The following is a 19,632-nucleotide window of genomic DNA, read 5'->3' as shown; positions in this document are numbered from 1 at the left end:
GCTTTTGTTATCGTCTTTATGTCGTTGTCTTTATCATTTATTAAACCCCCTTCCTTTGAAGCTACCCTGCCTACGGGTCAGTCTCCTTCCTCTTCCGGTTGTGACACCTACAAATAAAACTATACACACACATTTATTTTCTTTATTTTAAAACAAGTCACATTGTCCTGTAATTGTTGCTATTACCACACTGATAGGTGTGTGCAGCTATCCCCACTACTGCTTGGTCGGTCCACTGGTGGCTGTTACCACGATTTTACTTAAAAATAAAGTTTTTTGTTAATCAGTTTCTTTTAAGTTAAGGATATTTTATAGTATCTATATAATTCCTTTTCAAAATAACATTTTTAACATTAACTTAAACTGTTTAGATTTAATGTTTAAATGTTTTATGCAAAAGTTTGGAATGTTTTATACAATATTTTTAGAAACTTTTTATTTTGTCTCCTAAAATTTATTTATTTTACTATCTTGAGCAGTTTATTGAAGGTGTTGATCCTAATGATTCAGGGAATACATGTAAATTGAGTGTTTATCTGAAAAATCATTCAGAGGTTTTTTTTTTTTTCAATTTTAGTTTGTAAGTTGTGGTCCTACCTGTGAATCCAGTAAATTGTCAATAAGCATTTAATTTCATTTCAACCATATAGTCTTGCGGTTTAACATGGTGTAGTTAACAAACCAGGCAGCGATGCAGTTGTCTGTGTGACAGTCAGCACTCTGTTCCCCTCTTGTGCTGACTGACTCAGGCACTGACTCACAGTCAGGCTTTTAGATTACCTCCCCCTACCTTTAGACTAATGACCTGGATGTTAGATTGATAGACTTAATGGGGTGGGGTATCTCACTGGGGTTTAGGTGTTGTACTACTGGTTAGAAGGTTTTGAGTTTGAATCCCAGGCCACCAAGCTGACGCTCCTGGTCCCCTGGCCAAGGTCCTAACCCTCAATTTTCATCTGTATAAATAAGATAAATGTAATTCGCTCTGGATAAGGGCGTTTGCCCAGTGTCATAAATGTGACATTTATCACATGACAGCTGCCCCCCCCCCCCCCCCTTGGGCATAGACTTCCTTATGTTTAGACTAGATTAGATTCAAGTACAGAGCCAATGAAATGCAGTTAGTATTTGACCAAAAATGCAAATTCAAACGAATATAAATAAATATAAGGAATATATATTATTGTAAACAGTTCAAGTGCTGAGGTAAAGAAGGACAGTCCAGCTCAATGCAAATAATTGTAACTATTACAAGTCAGGTCAAGTCAAGTCACATCATCATAGCACATGTGCCTTGATGAGTGAAATTATTGGGAGTGTACTCCAGAAATTGCAGAAACATACAGGTGAAATTAACAGATCAAAATGTGCAATATGCTCATACAGTACATATAGTCGGTACACACAGTGTACTATTAGACATACTTACAGTAGCACTACATATTATATGCAATATGTACCTATATATTATATGTTAAATACGCTAAGGTGCAACAGATTGTACGGATACAGAAATGTCATGGATGTGCATTGGATGGTATCCAGTGGTAACAGATTATTGTATTAAATGCAGTGTGTGTCATACAATATTTGTTACACAGAAGGTTTATTTGTTTATTCATCCCTGCCTACTTTTGACTCCACATATGATAATGGGAATGCTTATTCTACAAATCATATTACATAGAAACCATGAGGTTGCACCAGTAGAACTGTAAAAAAAAACACATACATGTAATTGATGTAAATTTGTAATCATGTGTTGTTGAATTTGGCACACTGGCATAACTGAAATGCAAGCTACATTAATGTAACATCAACCAATCTGGAAAGATTTAATTGAGACCTCCTTAATTTAATCGTTAAAACAGAGGTCTGAATTTATATGTTTAAAAAGCTTTCCCAAGCTAAATTTTTCATGTGTTACTCAATGAAACCAATTTCCCCAACTTAGACTTTAACAATGCTTATTATCAGGGTGAGAAAAGCTTTGCATAAAATGCATAATAATACATAGAAAGCAATAAGTCTGTGTGTTTGTATATAGCTCACCTTGCCACTTTTGTCCTTGGTGCTGCTACCTGTAGAACTGAGTGATCTTCTCCGCTGTTCATGTTGCTCCTCTAACTCTGATTTCAAATGCTCAATTTGTACTAGATATGCCTGTTCTTGTGTCTCCTGACTGCTCAGCTTCAGCTCCAGTGCCTTCTTCTCCTTCTCCAACAGATAAAGCTGAGCCTTCATCTCTGCAATCTCCTCCTGTAAATAGCAGGAAAAAAGACTGTTTTGAGAAAATGTCCATTGTTAATACAAATACAATTTAATTGAATTTTAATAGAATTTAACTGAATTGAGCTAATTTCCATAGCATTTATGGCATTTGGCAGATGCCAATCTTGTTCATGATAAGTTTAAGAGCCTTGCTAAGGGGTTCAGCAGTGGCAGATTTGTGATCATGGGATTCAAACTTTCATTCAGTAGTCCAAAATATTCTCGTAGTCTAGTACTGCATGAGGTATGCCTGAAGATACTCAAAAGTGCCATAACAAACCTGCTATGAAATGCAGCTGAAAGTTTACAAGCAGCTTGTTTACAACTGCAGTGAATTTTTCAGCCCATTGTGACTTGTCATATTGTAGGCTCTCTTGTTCAAATCATTAGCATCCCATATACATTTCACTGATACCTCCTGGCATTAATCATTAACATTAAAAAAGACAGTAAGGCAATAAACAATGGATAAAACCATCAGTGCCTTCAAGGCTGTTGGTAATTCCAGATTCCATGAAACCAGAATCTATGTACTGCAGTAATGTGAGATTTAAAATGGTTACAGTATGTATCACAATATGAAGCCTTGGCATTTAAACATGCCCTGAAGCTGAGTATACCTTCATAGCCATGAGCTCCTGCATAAGTACAGCGTTCTCCAGGTCAAGTCGGTGTGAGTCTACACATGGTTTTATGTCATATCTCAGAGTGTCGATGTGCACACTCTCTAGCTCCAGCATTGTGAGCTTAATAGCTGCTCGATCATTTTTTAGCTGCTGGATGTAATCCTTTAGATGCTGCTCATCCTCTTTAGAGAAGTCAGTATCACAGCTGCTGGTTGTGCTGGGAAAAACAATCATAGTGCAGCAAGCATAACACAGTGCACAGTCAGTATAATCCATTCCATGTAGTATTTTGCAATGTAAAGGAAATCTGTTTTGCAAAATACATTATTGTGTTTGCAAAAAAAAAAAGTTGGTATATACCAATTTTAAAACATATGGCAGTAGAATAATACATATAGTGTAAACACTACTGCATATTAAAAGTGTAGTATTTTTGTGCAGTTTGTATTTTTGTACACTGTTATCCCTGAAATTGTTTTAATTAAAACTACTTAATAAACATAAACTCCAAAATGTTTGCACAATTACTCCATGTTTTTAGTTTGTTGTACGATTTGCATGATACTTTTCATTCTATTGAATTGTTTAAATTGAATGTACCTCTTAAGGATCTCGCCCCCTATTGCAGGTTTTTCGCTTACATGACCTACCCAACAAAAAGTGGTACAGCTCCCACATACTTTGACACACAGGGGTGAGCCTGGTCTCATTGGAAAGAAGAGATTCTCTAGTTTCAGATTGATTCTAGGCCTTACTGGCACAAAGTTACAGAGGCTAGAATGGAAGTTTTGAATTCCGCCTGAGTTGTTTACCTGATAAACTGATTAATCTTATTTCTCTGGAACATGTTAGGGACCAAATAACAAGTGAGGGTCATAGCCACATGTCTTGGTGTTAACCAAAAAAAATTCAAGTCAAAAGACCCAAAAATGGCTTCAATAAAAATATTTTTCTACGGACATGTCTATCCGGTCATGTGTTTCTTGTGTACTTGTTTACTGTATAACTTTGAATTAAAAGACTGCATGCTCACTTTAAAAGGCCTAAAACACACAGAGCCTCTCTGTCTACAAGTCTGCTGTAAAAAAAGGCCTGTAACCTGACACCCTGAGCTGTGAGAGTGTGAAAAAGTTGAGGATTGCGCAATAAATCCTTTGCGCAACTTTTTTTGCGCAGACTGAGGCTTCGGAGACATGGCATGTTGCATACTGTTGGAATCATCTCCTTATTGGCTAAAGAGCTGTAGAGGTTCCGGACCATTTCATTGCTATTGGAAGGAGTAATTGTCAGTCAAAAGAGGGTTCCCAAAAATGATGTCATGACATCATTGGCTTCTCAGCCGTCTATCTCTGCAATACAAGCACCGATTGGCTCAAGTGAGGGCTTGTTTGATTCGTTAGGCCCTGGGCTATAAATATGACGCATCAGTGTAATTTTTGAAACCCCCAATGAGAAGAAGAGATGGTGGCACACTACTGTTTCCAGTTTTCGGAACACAAACGGAATATTTGCGAGGCGACCAAAGCGTTTTGGATTAAAAGGCTTACAGATTCCAGTTCCTTGGACATTTGGGGATTTTTGTGGAATATTTATTTTGGAAAATATTACCCCAGTGAAGAAAGGGAAGCGTCTAAAGGTAAGGGAAAAACTGGTCTAGCACCACCTAGGTCAGTTTACTCCAAAAAAATTTTCAAATAGTATGACGGCTATGAATCATATTATGCTTTGTGTGTGGGCTTAAAAAATCTTGAGAGTATAAACTTTACTAGAAAAATAAGTTTTTTCATGTTTTTAGAGGATTTAATGCTTTAAAGCTGCAATGAAGCTTGTTTCTGGGTCATCCCCTAGTGGTCGTTTTGACTTCCGTGCCGTGGACGGCAAGGCGATCTTAATTTAGCTTATTTTAGTCTGTTGTCAATGCAACGCAATACAAGGAAGATGTTGATTGGCTCTTTGAACTGACGTCAGACAAGGATGCAGCGCGAATTTTCATCTACGTTTGCTGGTGAGAAGGACTTTACATTTTTGTCTGAAACAGCGAATACATTATAAAACATTGATAAATGAGATGTATAACATTTAGCCAGTAAAACTAAATATATGTTTAGGCTGTATTTACATGATCAGTCGCAACCGCCACTTTTATATAGTTCTATGTTACGACATGCTCTTTGGAATCGTCACATTTAAAATCTAATGCCTAACCCTTTTTTGATCAATAATTCTCATTAAACAAATGACCGAAAACGTCATCTGTTGTGTAAAACTATATCTTTTTTCGATGGTGTTTTTGCATCTTGGCGGTTTACCATATTAGAAATGTCCAACATGGTTTAAATACAGCACAACTTTATCATTAACCTTTTAAAAGTTTTTACATTTCTTTGTGAGTGAAGTATTAAACAAAATAGCTTACATTGAAATTCGACTGCCTGCAAGAAAAACTAGCCCATGTAACGTTAGCTGTCTTAAAGAAATGCAACCTCGTGCTCATCAGCGTGGTGTTAGCTAGTACATTTTGGTTAATGCGAGTCTGTTGTATCATGACATGCTAAATAAATAAATAAATAAATAAATAGCTAGATAGTACTTTATTTTGGATAGAAATTTTGTAGATAACAGATCAAAAGATATAATTTTTTTCTTGTCATCATGTAAAAAGCAATCTGTTTTTTATTACTCTGCAGATTCAACTTCAAAGCAAGGCTAATCAAGATGATCTTGAAATGTAAGTATTGCATATTTGCCTGTGACAAAAGGGGATACTTGTTAAAACATTACAGACTTAAACATGGGAGCTATGCAAGAAGCCAGCCTTTTCCATGCCTGTATCAAGAATGTTTATGTAGTTTTAAGTTTTTCAATAGTCTTAAAATACACTTATCCCGTTTTCATATGTCATTCAGGATAAATTTAAATTCATGTCATGACACCTTTGAAACACTTAAATACAATCAAGGTTAATCTCATAACGTTTTATTTTAATCAGTATTTCATGTCATATGCAAAGACTTGTATACAAAAGAAAAACATACACACTTAATGTTTAAATATAACTGAACTCCTGGATGCACTTGTGTACATAATTTACAAAAAAATTATGCTTGCATACAACTAAACAAAAAAATGTCCAATAAAAGTAATATCTAGAAAAAACTTTATACTGCTAAAATATATTTTAGTAATCTCCAATCTCTTGTCCAGGCTTCTGAAGATGGAGACTCATACCAACATGTGCCAGTTGGAATCCTCAGCTTAGAAAATGAAGATGTGGCTCTGCAACCCCTGTCCCTCCATCTCCACCCATCCTCGGTGGGAATCATCTTGGAGGGTAATGTTGTAATGGACAATTTAGACAACATACCCCAGGCCATGTGTCTTCTTTTTGGTTTAACTTATGCACTGCACCTAGACTACCCAAAGTGCATGGGCAACACCTTTCTTTTCATTCAGCAAGTTTTGCTAGGTTTAGGCAAGAAGGAGTTGAAGGGCAAGATTCTCACTGTAACAAATCAACTAACCATGTAAACAGGTACGGTAAATTCATGTTTCTTCTGGTTCTCTTTCAGAATCGTTAGATAAAAAAACGTTCCCTTTCCGTTCGTTGAGCTATGCCTTAGGGTTAAGTGTCAAATGTTAATGTTCCTTATTAATACAGTATAACAACACTGTGCATGTTAAATATTTGGAAAAGTTTTAAAGATTTAAAATTGGGTAATTGGTACTTAAGGTATTTCATTGTTTTTGTCAGTCTTTGAAAACTGATTTTGATAAGTGAATTCAAATAAATAGTAAGTTCAAATAAATGATTATCCTTTGTCCTTATTTGTAATGCAGGTGTATCTTTATTAAATCATTTGCAGTAAATACAGTAGCTATATTTAAATTAAAGTTTTGGGTTCTGTCTACTCACAACATTCATCCAGATTGTAGGTTTCACATATGGTTTCTGTGAATAACTGTAAGCCCTTACACAAACAACACATTTTAAATTTAATGTACTTAAGATGCAAATGCATTTAATTGAAAACCTTTAGTTTATTGAACTAACAGTTTTTAATGCAGTGCAAATGAAATTTTAGGTACATTAAACTTAAAATGTGTTGTTTTTTCAACAAGACAAAATTAACTTTTTTAGGGCAACGAGTTTCCATATTTTTTTTTTAAGTTCAATCAACCTGTAATGGCTTACAGTGTATGGGTACATGTTTTAGTTTAATGGTACCTATATTTAAATTTTGCAATTATATAGTTCTTTTATTTTTGCTGATTACATGGCAAGATAATTATATATGTAACCTCAGAAGACTGAAAGCTATTTAAGACCACATGTGCAATTTTAAATAATTCAATTCAAGTGCAAGCAACAAATTACATATAATAAATTAATAATGTTTCCTGATGACAGTCTCCTCTTGAGGCACCAAATGCTTTCCTAGAACTGGCCAACACTCAAGCCTTTTAAACCAAGATATTCTGATTTCCCAGCCTGGTGTTTTGTACCAAACTTTCTCTGGTAAAAATCATGATGTTAAAGACACAGGTGTAGCTGTGTGCTTTGTATATTCCACAGTCATAAAGAAGAAGCAAATCAGTGAAGACAGGGCAATACCTGACTGCACATATATAAAAAAGTGGGTTACATAATTTGGATTTTGGATAGTTCTATTATGGATATAAGATATTTAGATTGCTTGCTTTATTCTGGTAGTTCTTTCAAATGGTACTTTAATCTTGTTTGTAAAGGCAAGGTATGCATCTAGAACGGGGATCACCAAATGGCGGACCGCAGTCCGGATCCGGACCGAGTGACGGGTCTGCCCGGACCCGTTAAAATTCTAATATTATCATATTAAGCATCTCCTTATTATAATCTAATATTATACGATTATATAAGCTCTTTGATATTAATAAAAAGATAAATATTTCGTTCATGCGCAGTTAATCTAGTTATTACGACAGGAGCGTCATCAAAAGCCAAGCCAAAAACAGATTGTTTCTGTTCCATACTCCAGCGCAGAAGGTGGCAGTAATGCACATAATTACGCTGGCAGGACAATTAAGATTCAAACTGCTGGCAGGACAATTACATGCCCCTTTCTCTCACTAGGAACGGAAGATGGAAAGGGAATAAGGAGAGGTGGAAAGGAAAGAGGAAAAAGGGAGGTGCTCAAAGCTCTGCACTTTTCTTTTATTCAGTAAATTCTGCCCTGTTCTATTTTACTTGAAATGTTTTTTTTGCCTAAGGTTCCTGTGTTATTAATGTAGTTCATGTTTAAAAAAGTTTTTTTCTTAAAGATTAAAAGCACTTTTATTTTATTCAAAAGATTCTAAATGTTTTACATTACTTGAAATATAGGCCCTAAGTTCAGGCTGCTCAAAGCTGTGTTTGCACATTTTATTTATTTTATTCAGAAGAAATTCAGTGTCTGTTGTCTGTTACTTGACATGAAGTAAAGACAACTACAGGATTGTTTTCCATTCAAGTGCCATACAAGTTCAGACTTTGAAAACACTTGAAATTTAACAATAAATTATATAGAAATGTATGTGTGTTATTGATTTTATTAATGAGGGTACACTATTTTAAGTGACAATATAAGATTCGGACCTTTGCTGAGAGGAAATTTTAGTAACTGGACCTCTTTGAATTTTAATTGAATACCCCTGATCTAGAAGATAAGGTTTAAAGGTGCATACTTGTTGCTCTTTTTATTTTGTGTTGTAATATTGTAATCAACATACATTCTCTATCCAAAGCAAAATTATTTGACAATCCCTTGAATATGACAATCACATCACATTGTGATTTTAGCTTACAATTTTAGCAACCTCAAAATACAACACCTTCCTGCATCCCTGTACACCTATACAAAGTGAATAAATATAAAAGATATTTTTATGTAAAACACACACACCAGATGTACCTGGTGTGGCTGTTGGAGGACAGACTCTCCCATGGTTGCACATTGCAGCCAGTGGCAGTAAAAAGGTCTCCACAGCTGCCATCCAGTCGAACTAGCAAATCTTTAGCTGTGGTCTCTGCAGTCTTCCTGTAGTCATGAGGGACGCTTTCCTCATTACCTTGTTCTCCTGGAATGTGGTTGAATATTGCAGATTCTATGAATATACACTTATGAATTATTATACAGATAATTTGCTTTCATTAACTAAAACCTTAGGAAACAAAGACAAATATAAGTACTATTTTGATTTATATTCAGTTAGCTATTTCTAAAGATGTGGATAAAGTGTACAGAGCTGTAATTTACGGGAGTAAATAAGAAAACCTTATCTTGAAAATCTTCAGTCTAGATTTATGTTAAGGTTTGGCCTCATCTGTACCATGAGCAAGCAATACAAGCCACTGCAAAATAAACAATGTCTGAGAACTCCTTATGCCAATGTAAGTCTTTTATTTGCATATACATATATACTTACCCACAGTGCTGACTTCAGCCACTTTATTTTGGCCCAGCACCAGACCCTGCTCTTTCTCTGTCAGAGCTAGCAGTAGCTCATAGGCCTCGATACACTGCTCACTGCAATGACAGACAAACAGCAGAAAAACCTTAAGTCCATATATATATCCCAAATCATATCTTTACTTTTGGTTGACCGCAGACTGCACACCCACCTCTTTAGTCATGTCTTACAGAAATAGTTGCTGATAGGAAAGATGCTTTTATCTTGCCTTTAACCTTACGATTAGTCTTTCAATTTTCTGGTGCTAACTGATACCTGGATATCTTCACAGAACTCTAATACACTGACTGCTCTATCCTCTGCCTATGCTTTCTCTCACTCACCACAAGAAAGAGGTGGTGGTACAGGTCTACTGTGATGGAGATGGTATTTCACCTCAAAGTGAAATGTCAAGATCAGAGCCAGCCTTGCAGAAACAAAAGTCAGATAAACAATATTTTGCTGTTATTTAAACAATCTGTTAATCTCAGTATTAGTATCCCTAGTCAGACTTTGAAAAGCATATACAATTAGTAAAAAATGCACACAAAGTTTTGTATTACATATATACACTTATTGCATATACAAATATATGATTATAACTGTGTGCTTGTGTGCTTATACTGTACCTGTAATGTAAAGCCAGGCGCAGAGCTGTAGCATTGGATTCATATTTGCCCATCAGCATGCTCATCCTCTCTGCATTATTCTTACATTCCTCCAGTGTGATGGTTAATAGATCATTCTGGGACTTAAGGTGTTCAATTCGACTGCAGAGACAAACAATAAATAATACATCTATTACTGATCAATTTGATGAAACTATGAAAAAGCCTTGAGTGGATTTCCCCGGCATTGTGCTCAATTTAGTAAAATGCGAATGTAAACTAGATTTTAAGTTTGGTCGTTACAGAGACTAAAGACAAAAAGTATGAATACACTTAAAATATCTAAACAGAGGATACAGCCACACTAATAAAATGTATTCACAATATCCCTGCATGTTTTTTTCTTTATTATACCCTAAATCTGAGGATTAATTAGAGCATTATGTGTAATTCTATTACACAGCAGCAGAAAATGGCATCAGTGTTTGGCAAGTGAAGTGAATCATAAACGTTTCTGTTGCACTGAGAGGCTTGTATACGAGTTAGTCAATCTTAGTTGTTTTTATAAGTGTGTGGTGTCATTATGCCCTGTTCATCAGAATAAAGCACCAATATGTTACTTATAAAATAGTTTGTAATTAATCACAGGCTTTAGGGTGTAAACTTTTGTTGACAATGCTAGACTATAAATCAAGATAATTAATCAAGATATACGTGGTAATTCCAGCTTTCAAACTGTTTTTAGGAACTCTGCTAGATAATTGCATAAATTCTACAAAACATTCTTTGTGGAAATTTACAGAGAGATGTGTCTAATTGGAAGGATCTCTTACAGCAACTAACTCACTAATAAACTCACTTCCAGCTAAAAAACAACTTGTGTGAGGGAGTTGCCAAGAAAATTCCCCCTCATTTACCAGATGCCCTTATCCAGAGCGACTTACATATCTCATATTTTTTATACAGCTTAGCAATTGAGGGTTAAGGGCCTTGCTCAGGGGCCCAACAGTGGCAGATTGGTGGACCTGGGATCGAACTCACAACCTTCCAATTGGTAGCCCAAGCCGTCTGAACGAACTTACCCTACATCGATCCACACTCCAAAATCAAACCCTGGCTTGCTGGGTGAACCCTACATGAGGCCAGAACATCCAAAGTGCCCACTGTGACTGATAAAGAATGACTCTCTAACCCTGTTTCTGTTGTGTTTCACCAGGTTATGTGGGAGGAGGTTTTCAGGCAAGAACAAAAGGAAAATGACTCAAACACTGTTGTGGCCAGGGGCAAAAAATTGAGTGGTCAATGTAGATGCCATCCAAAGACTGCCCTACACATCTGTTTATAGACCTGGCCCATGCACATCCACTGGGGGGACACCTGGGATTGTGGAACATTATTGAGAAGCTGAGGGATCATTTCTTGTGGCACGGCATCTGTGCTGAAATCAAAATTTTCGGTCTACAGTGCCCCTATTGTCAGTGCATTGCCCTCAAGAAGCTATCGCCTGCATCTTTAACCTGCTCTGCATCATCAGCACCCAGTTCAAGCATGTCGGCATGTATATTTACAAAGTCAGCCCGGGGGCATTAATACATCCTTGTAATTGTCCACTAGGCCACCAATTACCACAAAGTGGTTCTACTTTCGAAAGGCCACCTGATGTAGCATCGCTGATGCTCCTGTTTAGTCATGTGGGGATCTCCAAGGACATCCTAATTGACCATGGTACACTTTTTACATCACATCTCATGGTTGATCTGTATTGGTTCTTGCAGGTGAAGCACCTGAGCAGGTCTCTCTACCATCCCCAGACCAACATGGACATCAAGAGATTTAAACAGACAGATTTAAACAAACAGGTGGTAGCTGAGGAAGGAAAGAACTGGGCCCTCCTCCCCCCATGTCCTCTTTGCCATCTGAGAAATCCCCTTCAGCGTCACCCCTTTCAAACTCCTTCTTAGATGACAATCAAGGGGCCTGCTGTAATTAGCTCAGGAGGTGCAATCCTAGCCACTCAGTTGTGTTGTGAAATATGTGCAAGAACAAGAACTGCAAGAACAAGTTATATCATGTCTGTGCTCAGACTGTGCTCAGACAATAGCCTGAGTCGCTGCTGCCTGTCAGGCTTTTTTTCTCATGTGTTTGTCCTACAGTCTACAAGTTTTGTTGCAAACTGTATTACAAGACACAGCATTTTTTTATATTCATCTGGTTCTAATTGGATTTACTGTATATTGAACTTATTTAGTTATAATGCTAATATATTTAATATAAGATAATCAATATATAACTGAATAGCTTTGAAATACAATGTGTTGCGTCAAAAGTTGTTTGTTGTTGTTTTGTCTCCTTCTCTCCTTTGTCTCCTCCCACTATGTGCTCACAGGTCATGTGATTGCTCCCTCTCAGCTGCACCTGCTTACTAACTGGAGGGAAAGGAGTTTTAAAAGCAGAGCAGAACGCTCAATCGAGGGGAAACTTCTCCAAGAGCATGATCCTTGTCCTGCCCAGCTTTGTATTGAATCAAATGTTGTGCTTAAAATCACATGTAATAGTAATAAGTAAATTTGGGGCTGATTGTTCTCTTTGTTATTTCGTGTAAACTTCGGGAACTGTAAGGAGGTGGGTGCCATTTTTATTTTGTAAATCCTTGTTTTCTCCTGTTTTGTGTTAGCTAGGGAGTGAGTTCAGATAATCTGTTATTTCTTTTTTGTGTTCTAGTTTACCAGGACTTTTTGTTTGTTTGTTTTTTGGCGTTGCCAACTCCTAAAGTTTTGTTCCCCTCCTAAGTTGAACTCTCCTTATTTACACCTTGTTATACTCTGATGTTTAAATAAGTTTGAATACAGAATGTTGTTGTTGTGGTGGTGCTGTGGCAGGGTCCGGGTTATGCTCTTTCCTCTTTTTAATGTGTTATTTCCTAAAATCACTAGATATGCGAGATACACGCGGGACGTAACAAATGTTTATTATAATATATCTATGAAAGTTTCATCCATATTTTAATAACAAATATATGGGGAAACAGATTACACTGGCAACATTGAAATGTGGTTTCCAGTGCATTGATTTCCATTCAGAACAAGGGAGAATATTTTAACAGATAATAATGTTGTCCCTAATAATAATTCACCCTAATAATTGTAATGCAAGAAAATATAACTTTTACTATAGTTGTACACAGTTGTTTAATACTATAGTGACAGAGACTAAAATCCAAGAATCCACATGCAAGACGAGGCATAGTCACAAAAAAACAGACGAGAGATCAGTATCCGTGAGAGCCAGTGGTGTAGTCTAGTTTTTTGTAGTGAGTATACTGTGATCCCCCCCCCACCTCCCAGCCTCATACGCACCCATCTTGGAGCGACACCCCATAGGCACCACCACACTCACTAATGCATAAAATATGCATCTACATGTAATTTAGAGCATTATTAAAGACTGCTTATGTGTTATCAACATTCCAATTTATTATAAGCAACAAAAGACAGTCAGCTGATAAAACCTGTGTTCCAGGTCCCATATTCATATAACATTTAAGGCTAAATGTAGCTCTTAAAGGTATAGTTCACCCAAAAATGAAAATTGTGTAGTTTCTTTCTTCTGTTTAACACAAAAGATGATATTTTTAAAAATGACACAATTTTCATTTTTGGGTGTACTATACCTTTAAGAGCTACATTTAGCCTTAAATGTTATATGAATATGGGATCTGGAACACAGGTTTTATCAGCTGTCAATTTTCAGTGTACATTTAAGAGTGAACAAAAAACATTTGTTCAGTTTTATCACCAACACTCTGTCTTTCATTGCAGAATATTGTGAAATGAATGAACTGGTAGTTTACAAAGCTTTCCAAATACATTTGTACTCGGGCTGTGGGTGAAATGTCACCCGAAGCTGCTGTAGCTTTAGGTGCAGGCTTCCGAAAACACTCAGAGTGTGGTTTGAGTCTGCTTTCGTTTCATATCTTCTTTTACATTAGTTAGTTAATTTCAAATTTGCGCCAAAAAACCCACGGAAGCCGCAATGGTCCAAAAACGTTAGTGATTCGCAATCGCAACCACAGTCTGCACAGTTCGCAACACAGAGCGGGGTGAATTTATGAATGAAAGTTCTGTCACAAATTGATATTGTTACATATCCTCACACTTTTTAAGTGGGTATACGGAAATCCTTGGCCTTTCCTAGTGGGTATACGGAAATCCTTGGCCTTTCCTAGTGGGTATACGGCGTATACCTGCGTATCATCTAGACTACACCATTGGTGAGAGCAGTCAGAGTGGCAAACACTATTAAAGGGGCAAAGACAGAACATAAATCCAAAGATACAAAGGTTCAAACAGATAATTCAATGCAAGCGATGATAAAAGGCTTGGTATGCAGATGAACTAATGATACTTCATGTTTAGTTGTGGTGAAGGCGCAATTTAAATATCCTAAAATCTGGAAATCAAAACTGGGAGTGAAACTGGTAGCAGCGAGCTTCCGTGTAGCAGCAGCAGCGGATTTGGAGCTCTCGCATCCTCCAAGCTTGTAGCCGTCCTTGAATTTGATAGTCTTAGCCACTGGGTAGGCACGTATGGTTGTGTTGCGGTTAGATTGTAGCGTCATATAAATGCAGTGTTTGAATTATTTGACGCATTGCATTTTATTGCCTGATTATCTTCATTCAGTCTCAATTTATCCTGAGTTGCTATTTATCCCGGCAATAAAATCTTAAAATTAGATTTATCTCGTGCATATACTTTAATTACTTAACTTTGACCTCTTTATTTATTTGCTTTCCCAGCGCCCCCTGCTAGCTGGTTAGCATCACGCATAACTGGCCTGTTAGCCCGGCTACCGCTAGTCCACCCTTTCACACCAATTATCTCTGTTGTTCTTGCTCTACAACATCATGTCAGTTACGTCCCTGCCTTCAAGTGCAGGTGAGGACACCTTTGAGCTACAATCGGTGGAACTGGAGAAGTGGAGAAGCAGATTCATGACCTACAGGTGAAGCAGGCCGAGATGCGGGAGTGGAAAGCCACGCTGGAAACTCCCCGGCCGGTCGCTCTTCTGTCTCAGGTAAACTCCCGGGATGTAATTACCACTCCCTCCACCTCTACTCCGTGTGTTTCTCTATCCAGGCCCAACGCACCCAAGAAATGGCCTAACCAGACGCTGTTCACTCCAGAGCCGGGGCACCGCGGATCCTGGGTGCAGCAGCGAAGGACGCGCGCCGGGCCCCGATCGAGGACCTCTCCCCTCCACCACTGCCGGTCTTCGAGATCCCCACTCGGAACCGCTTCGCCCCATCACAAGTCGGACGAGTGATCATCGGAGACTCCATCGTCCGCCACGTCCGTGCTACTGTGTCGAAAGGTAAGGCTCGGACTCATTGCTTGCCTGGTGCTCATGTTCTTGATGTCGCTGCACAGGTACCTAAGGTCGTGAGCAGAAACAACCGAGCTGTGGTTCTTCATGCTGGCTCGAATGACACCAGCCTGAGGCAGTCAGAGATCCTGAAGAGGGACCCTGGTGGAGACGGTTCGCACCACAGCGCCCACGGCGAGGATCATTGTGTCCGGACCGCTTCCAACATACCACTGAGGAATTGAAAGGTTCAGTAGACTTTTTGCTTTAAATGAATGGCTGCAGTCATGGTGTCAGACTCAGAATCTAGTCTTCATTGATAACTGGAATGTTTTCTGGGAGCGTCCTATGCTGTTCCGTGCTGACGGTTTAGGACAGTTCCTAAAGTTTGGGCTTCTGAACATTAGATCGCTTACACCCAAAGCACTTTTATTGTAAATGAAATCATCTCAGAAAAGAGCCTTACTGCACTCTGCCTTACCAAAACTTGGATTAAAATAAATGACATCGGTCTAAATGAGTCTACGCCATCAGGATATATTTATAAGCATGAGCCTCGTCAGACTGGCTGTGGAGGTGGTGTCGCCACTATCTTTACTGATTACCTTACTGTTACCCAGAGAACACAGTATAGATTTAATTCTTTTGAAGTGCTTGTCCTTAAGGTTACACTATCGCACATGCACACGAAGAGATCCCTGATGTCTCTTGCTCTAGCGACCGTGTACAGACCCCCAGGGCCCTACACCGATTTTCTTAGAGAATTTACAGATTTTCTTTCAGACCAATTGGTTAACTTTGATAAAACTTTGCTAATTGTAGGAGACTTTAACATTCATGTTGACGAGACAAACGATGCTTTAGGACTCACATTTATGGACTTACTAAACTCCAGTGGTGTAGTCTACGTGATACGCAGGTATACGCCGTATACCCACTAGGAAATGCCAAGGATTTCCGTATACCCACTTAAAAAGCGTGAGGATACGTAACAATATCGTTTTGTGACAACTTTCATTCATAAATTCACCCCCTCTGTGTTGCGAACACAGACTGTGGTTGCGATTGCGAATCACTAACGTTTTTTGACCATTCGGGCTTCCGTGGCCTGTGTATACTCAGTCCACAGTATACTCACTACAAAAAACTAGACTACACCACTGCTAAACTCACTTGGGCTTAAACAAAACATCACTAAAGCAACTCCTCGTCGTAATCACACACTAGATTTAATATCACACAGAATAGATGTCACTGATATAGATATCATACCTCAAAGTGATGACATCACAGACCATTATCTCATAATGTACACACTACCTATAGAACAGACTAACTGTGTCTCGCCACGTTATCGACTCGGTAGAACTATTATTCCGACCACCAAAGACAGATTCACAAATAACCTGCCTGATCTGTCTGGACTTCTAACTGTACCCTTAACCACAAACAACCTAGATGTAATGACTAACAGCATAGGTGCTATATTCACTAACACATTAGACACAGTTGCCCCAAACCGATTAAAGAAGGTTAGGGATAAAACGCTTGCACCGTGGTATGATAGTCATACTCACACCCTAGAGAGAAACCCGTAACCTCGAGCAAAATTGGAGAAACTAAATTAGAGGTTTTTAGAATTGCATATAAGGACAGTATGTCCAGCTATAGACAGGCTCTAAAAGCTGCTAGGGCTGAGCACCTGAGCAAACTCAGAAAATAACTAGAACAATCCCAGGTTTTTATGTAGCACAGTGGCTAGTTTAACAAAAAAACAGAAATCTGAACACACTATTCCATCACAGTTCAGTAGTGAGGACTTTATAAGATTCTTCATTGATAAAATCGAAAGTATCAGGAATAAAATGGGTGACGCTCAACATATGAGAGCAACTAGTGACACAATCTCACTTAAGGCTCTAGACACACAACTACAGTGCTTTACAAGTACAGGACAGGAAGAGTTAGATAAACTTGTTACCACATCTAAATCAACAACTTGCTCACTAGACCCCATTCCAACTAAATTACTAAAAGAAGTGTTACATAAAGCTGGTGAGCCTCTTCTTAATATTATTAATTCCTCGCTATCTTTAGGTTACGTCCCTAAGTCTTTCAAGTTGGCAGTCATTAGGCCACTCATTAAGAAACCTAATTTACATCCAAATGTACTATCAAATTACAGACCTATTTCACATCTTCCATTTATGTCTAAAATACTAGAAAAGGTTGTGTCTGTTCAACTGTGCTCCTTCTTACAGGAGAACAATATCCTTGAAGAGTTTCAGTCAGGTTTGAGGCCCCATCATAGCACAGAAACAGCACTTGTTAAAGTTACAAATGACTTGTTCTTAGCTTCGGACCAAGACTGTATGTCACTATTGGTTCTACTTGACCTTAGTGCTGCGTTCGACACTATAGACCACAACATTCTTCTAGATCGCTTACAAAATTACACAAGTATTCATGGCCAAGCTTTAAGTTGGTTTAGATCCTACCTGTCAGACCGATACCATTTTGTAGAATTAAATGGTGAATCCTCCAGTTTATTACCAGTTAATCATGGGGTCCCTCAAGGATCAGTTCCAGGACCTCTGCTTTTCTCGATATACATGCTTCCATTAGGGAACATCATTAGAAGACATGGGATTAGTTTCCACTGCTATGCTGACGATACACGGTTATATATCTCAGGGTTATATATGTAACAGGGAAAAATATAGGTTACCAGATGCAATGAAGAATGCAGGATGAGGACCATTGGGTAAGTTCTGTAGTGTTCTATGGGATCTTGGGGTCATGATCACAGAGCCAGGGATAACCAAGATTAATTGGGTTAGTAGGGGAAACACCTCTATGAGTTGACTGTATATGAGGTTGACTGCGGAGCTGGAGTCAACTAGGGCTGGGAAAGAACTTACAGAATCACTATGATGAATAGGTACAGGTAATTGGAAATGTATAGAAGAAGGTATGCTCCAAGTAGTTGTCTGGGTGGAGGGTCTCTCCGGGCATGTGGAGGTGCCCTGCTGCAAACATACTGCATAGGCTCAGGCATAGTGGGGTTAAGTAGCAGAACTCTAGACCAAGGTTGAGGAGGTTGATAATGTATTAAGTTATCTAGTTGGATAGCTGTGTTGATATATTGGGCCAGTGTTGAGTACTCATCATGACGTATGAGTTCGGCCTGTAGGGAAGGTTTGAGGCCCCCAGGAAAATATAGCCTTTTTAACAGAGGCTTTCCAACATGTTTGAGCTGCAAGTGTGTGGAATTTTAAAGCGTACTAACAGGCTGCAGAGTCAGTGCCTTGACAGTTGTAGCAGCTGAACAGCAAGTCCTTACTGAGGATGGTATTTTAGAAAATATTCTAGTGGCTTGCTTCCTTTTCCTCATTCTCCAGCTAGCACCCTTCCTTTAATATCCTTTCTGTAATGGTAAAATAATAGCCTAATAATATTTTTTTCAACAGAATTCCCTCTATGTGGCTGAGCTTGTAGATTTCCATTGCATTTTACAAATTTTTCCCAATTCTCCAGAGATACTCAAACTTCCCTCTGACTTCAATGTGTCTTTAATATAAGCTGTGTTTACAAGCCCAGTTTGTCACCTTTATCATTCCTGTCACAGCAATTTCTGGTGCTTGTTTATACATCGTTAATACATGGATTTGTTTTATGCGCTTTTCTTTTCTATTCTGGTGTATGTTGTATGTGCATGAGAGTAGGGAGTATAATGAAGACCTTTTTGAGTTCATTCTCTTCATACATCCATCATTCCTGTCTTCTTTTATAAGTAATTCACCTTTTTACCTATTGGCTTTAACTCCATATTACCTCTGGAACAAACCATCTTTAAATTTAAACATTGATAAACAGTGATTTCAAGTCACTTCCACATACTAAAATTCCTTGGGTTTTGGTAACCATTAGATCAAATATTTTATGGTAGAAATTCCAATCACTACCTATGGTAGCATAAGTATTCAAAAAACTTCTTAGATTTCCCTCTATTTTTCCTGTTATCTTTACAAATCTTATTTCTTTATCTTTCATATCTGATATATGTTCATAATTCAGTTTTTTAGACACAAGTATGGCCATAGCTCCCTCTGTGAAGAAAGAAAGGGTCTCAGGGGAACAATCTTAATTGACAAAATCTTATAATTACTGTTATAAATTATAGCTGAAAGATCATAAAGGCAATGAGATGTCATGCTGTTAATCTCTCTCTGATTTTTTTCCTCAGCCTCTATCTAAACCTTTTCTATATGCTATAAAACCACAAATGGCAGAAGTTAGGG

At 38.0% G+C, this 19,632-nt stretch overlaps 1 protein-coding gene across 9 annotated transcripts in view; it reads right to left on the bottom strand.

The window, feature by feature from the left end:
- mcc (MCC regulator of WNT signaling pathway) overlaps positions 1-19,632 on the bottom strand; it is a 94,655-nt gene that overhangs the window by 19,437 nt on the left and 55,586 nt on the right. For 5 of the 9 annotated variants that reach the window (XR_003443969.2, XM_027168010.2, XM_027168012.2 and 2 more), the window contains exons 9-13: positions 9,992-10,132; positions 9,339-9,439; positions 8,816-9,017; positions 2,892-3,114; positions 2,053-2,259 (exon numbers count right to left, since the gene is read on the bottom strand). Coding sequence is in view for 8 of the 9 variants with exons in the window: in XM_027168010.2 (XP_027023811.2) it covers positions 2,053-2,259; positions 2,892-3,114; positions 8,816-9,017; positions 9,339-9,439; positions 9,992-10,132 (874 nt within the window). In the remaining variant the exon portion in view is untranslated. Of the gene's footprint in view, positions 1-1,303; positions 1,713-2,052; positions 2,260-2,891; positions 3,115-8,815; positions 9,018-9,338; positions 9,440-9,991; positions 10,133-19,632 lie in introns of those variants that run through there. The other 4 variants (XM_027168017.2, XM_027168011.2, XM_027168013.2 and 1 more) reach the window with 4 other exon arrangements.

Source organism: Tachysurus fulvidraco, chromosome 26, assembly GCF_022655615.1.
Source record: "Tachysurus fulvidraco isolate hzauxx_2018 chromosome 26, HZAU_PFXX_2.0, whole genome shotgun sequence".
NCBI classification, from domain to species: Eukaryota; Metazoa; Chordata; class Actinopteri; order Siluriformes; family Bagridae; genus Tachysurus; species Tachysurus fulvidraco.
This window is presented reverse-complemented; position numbering and strand designations above follow the sequence as displayed.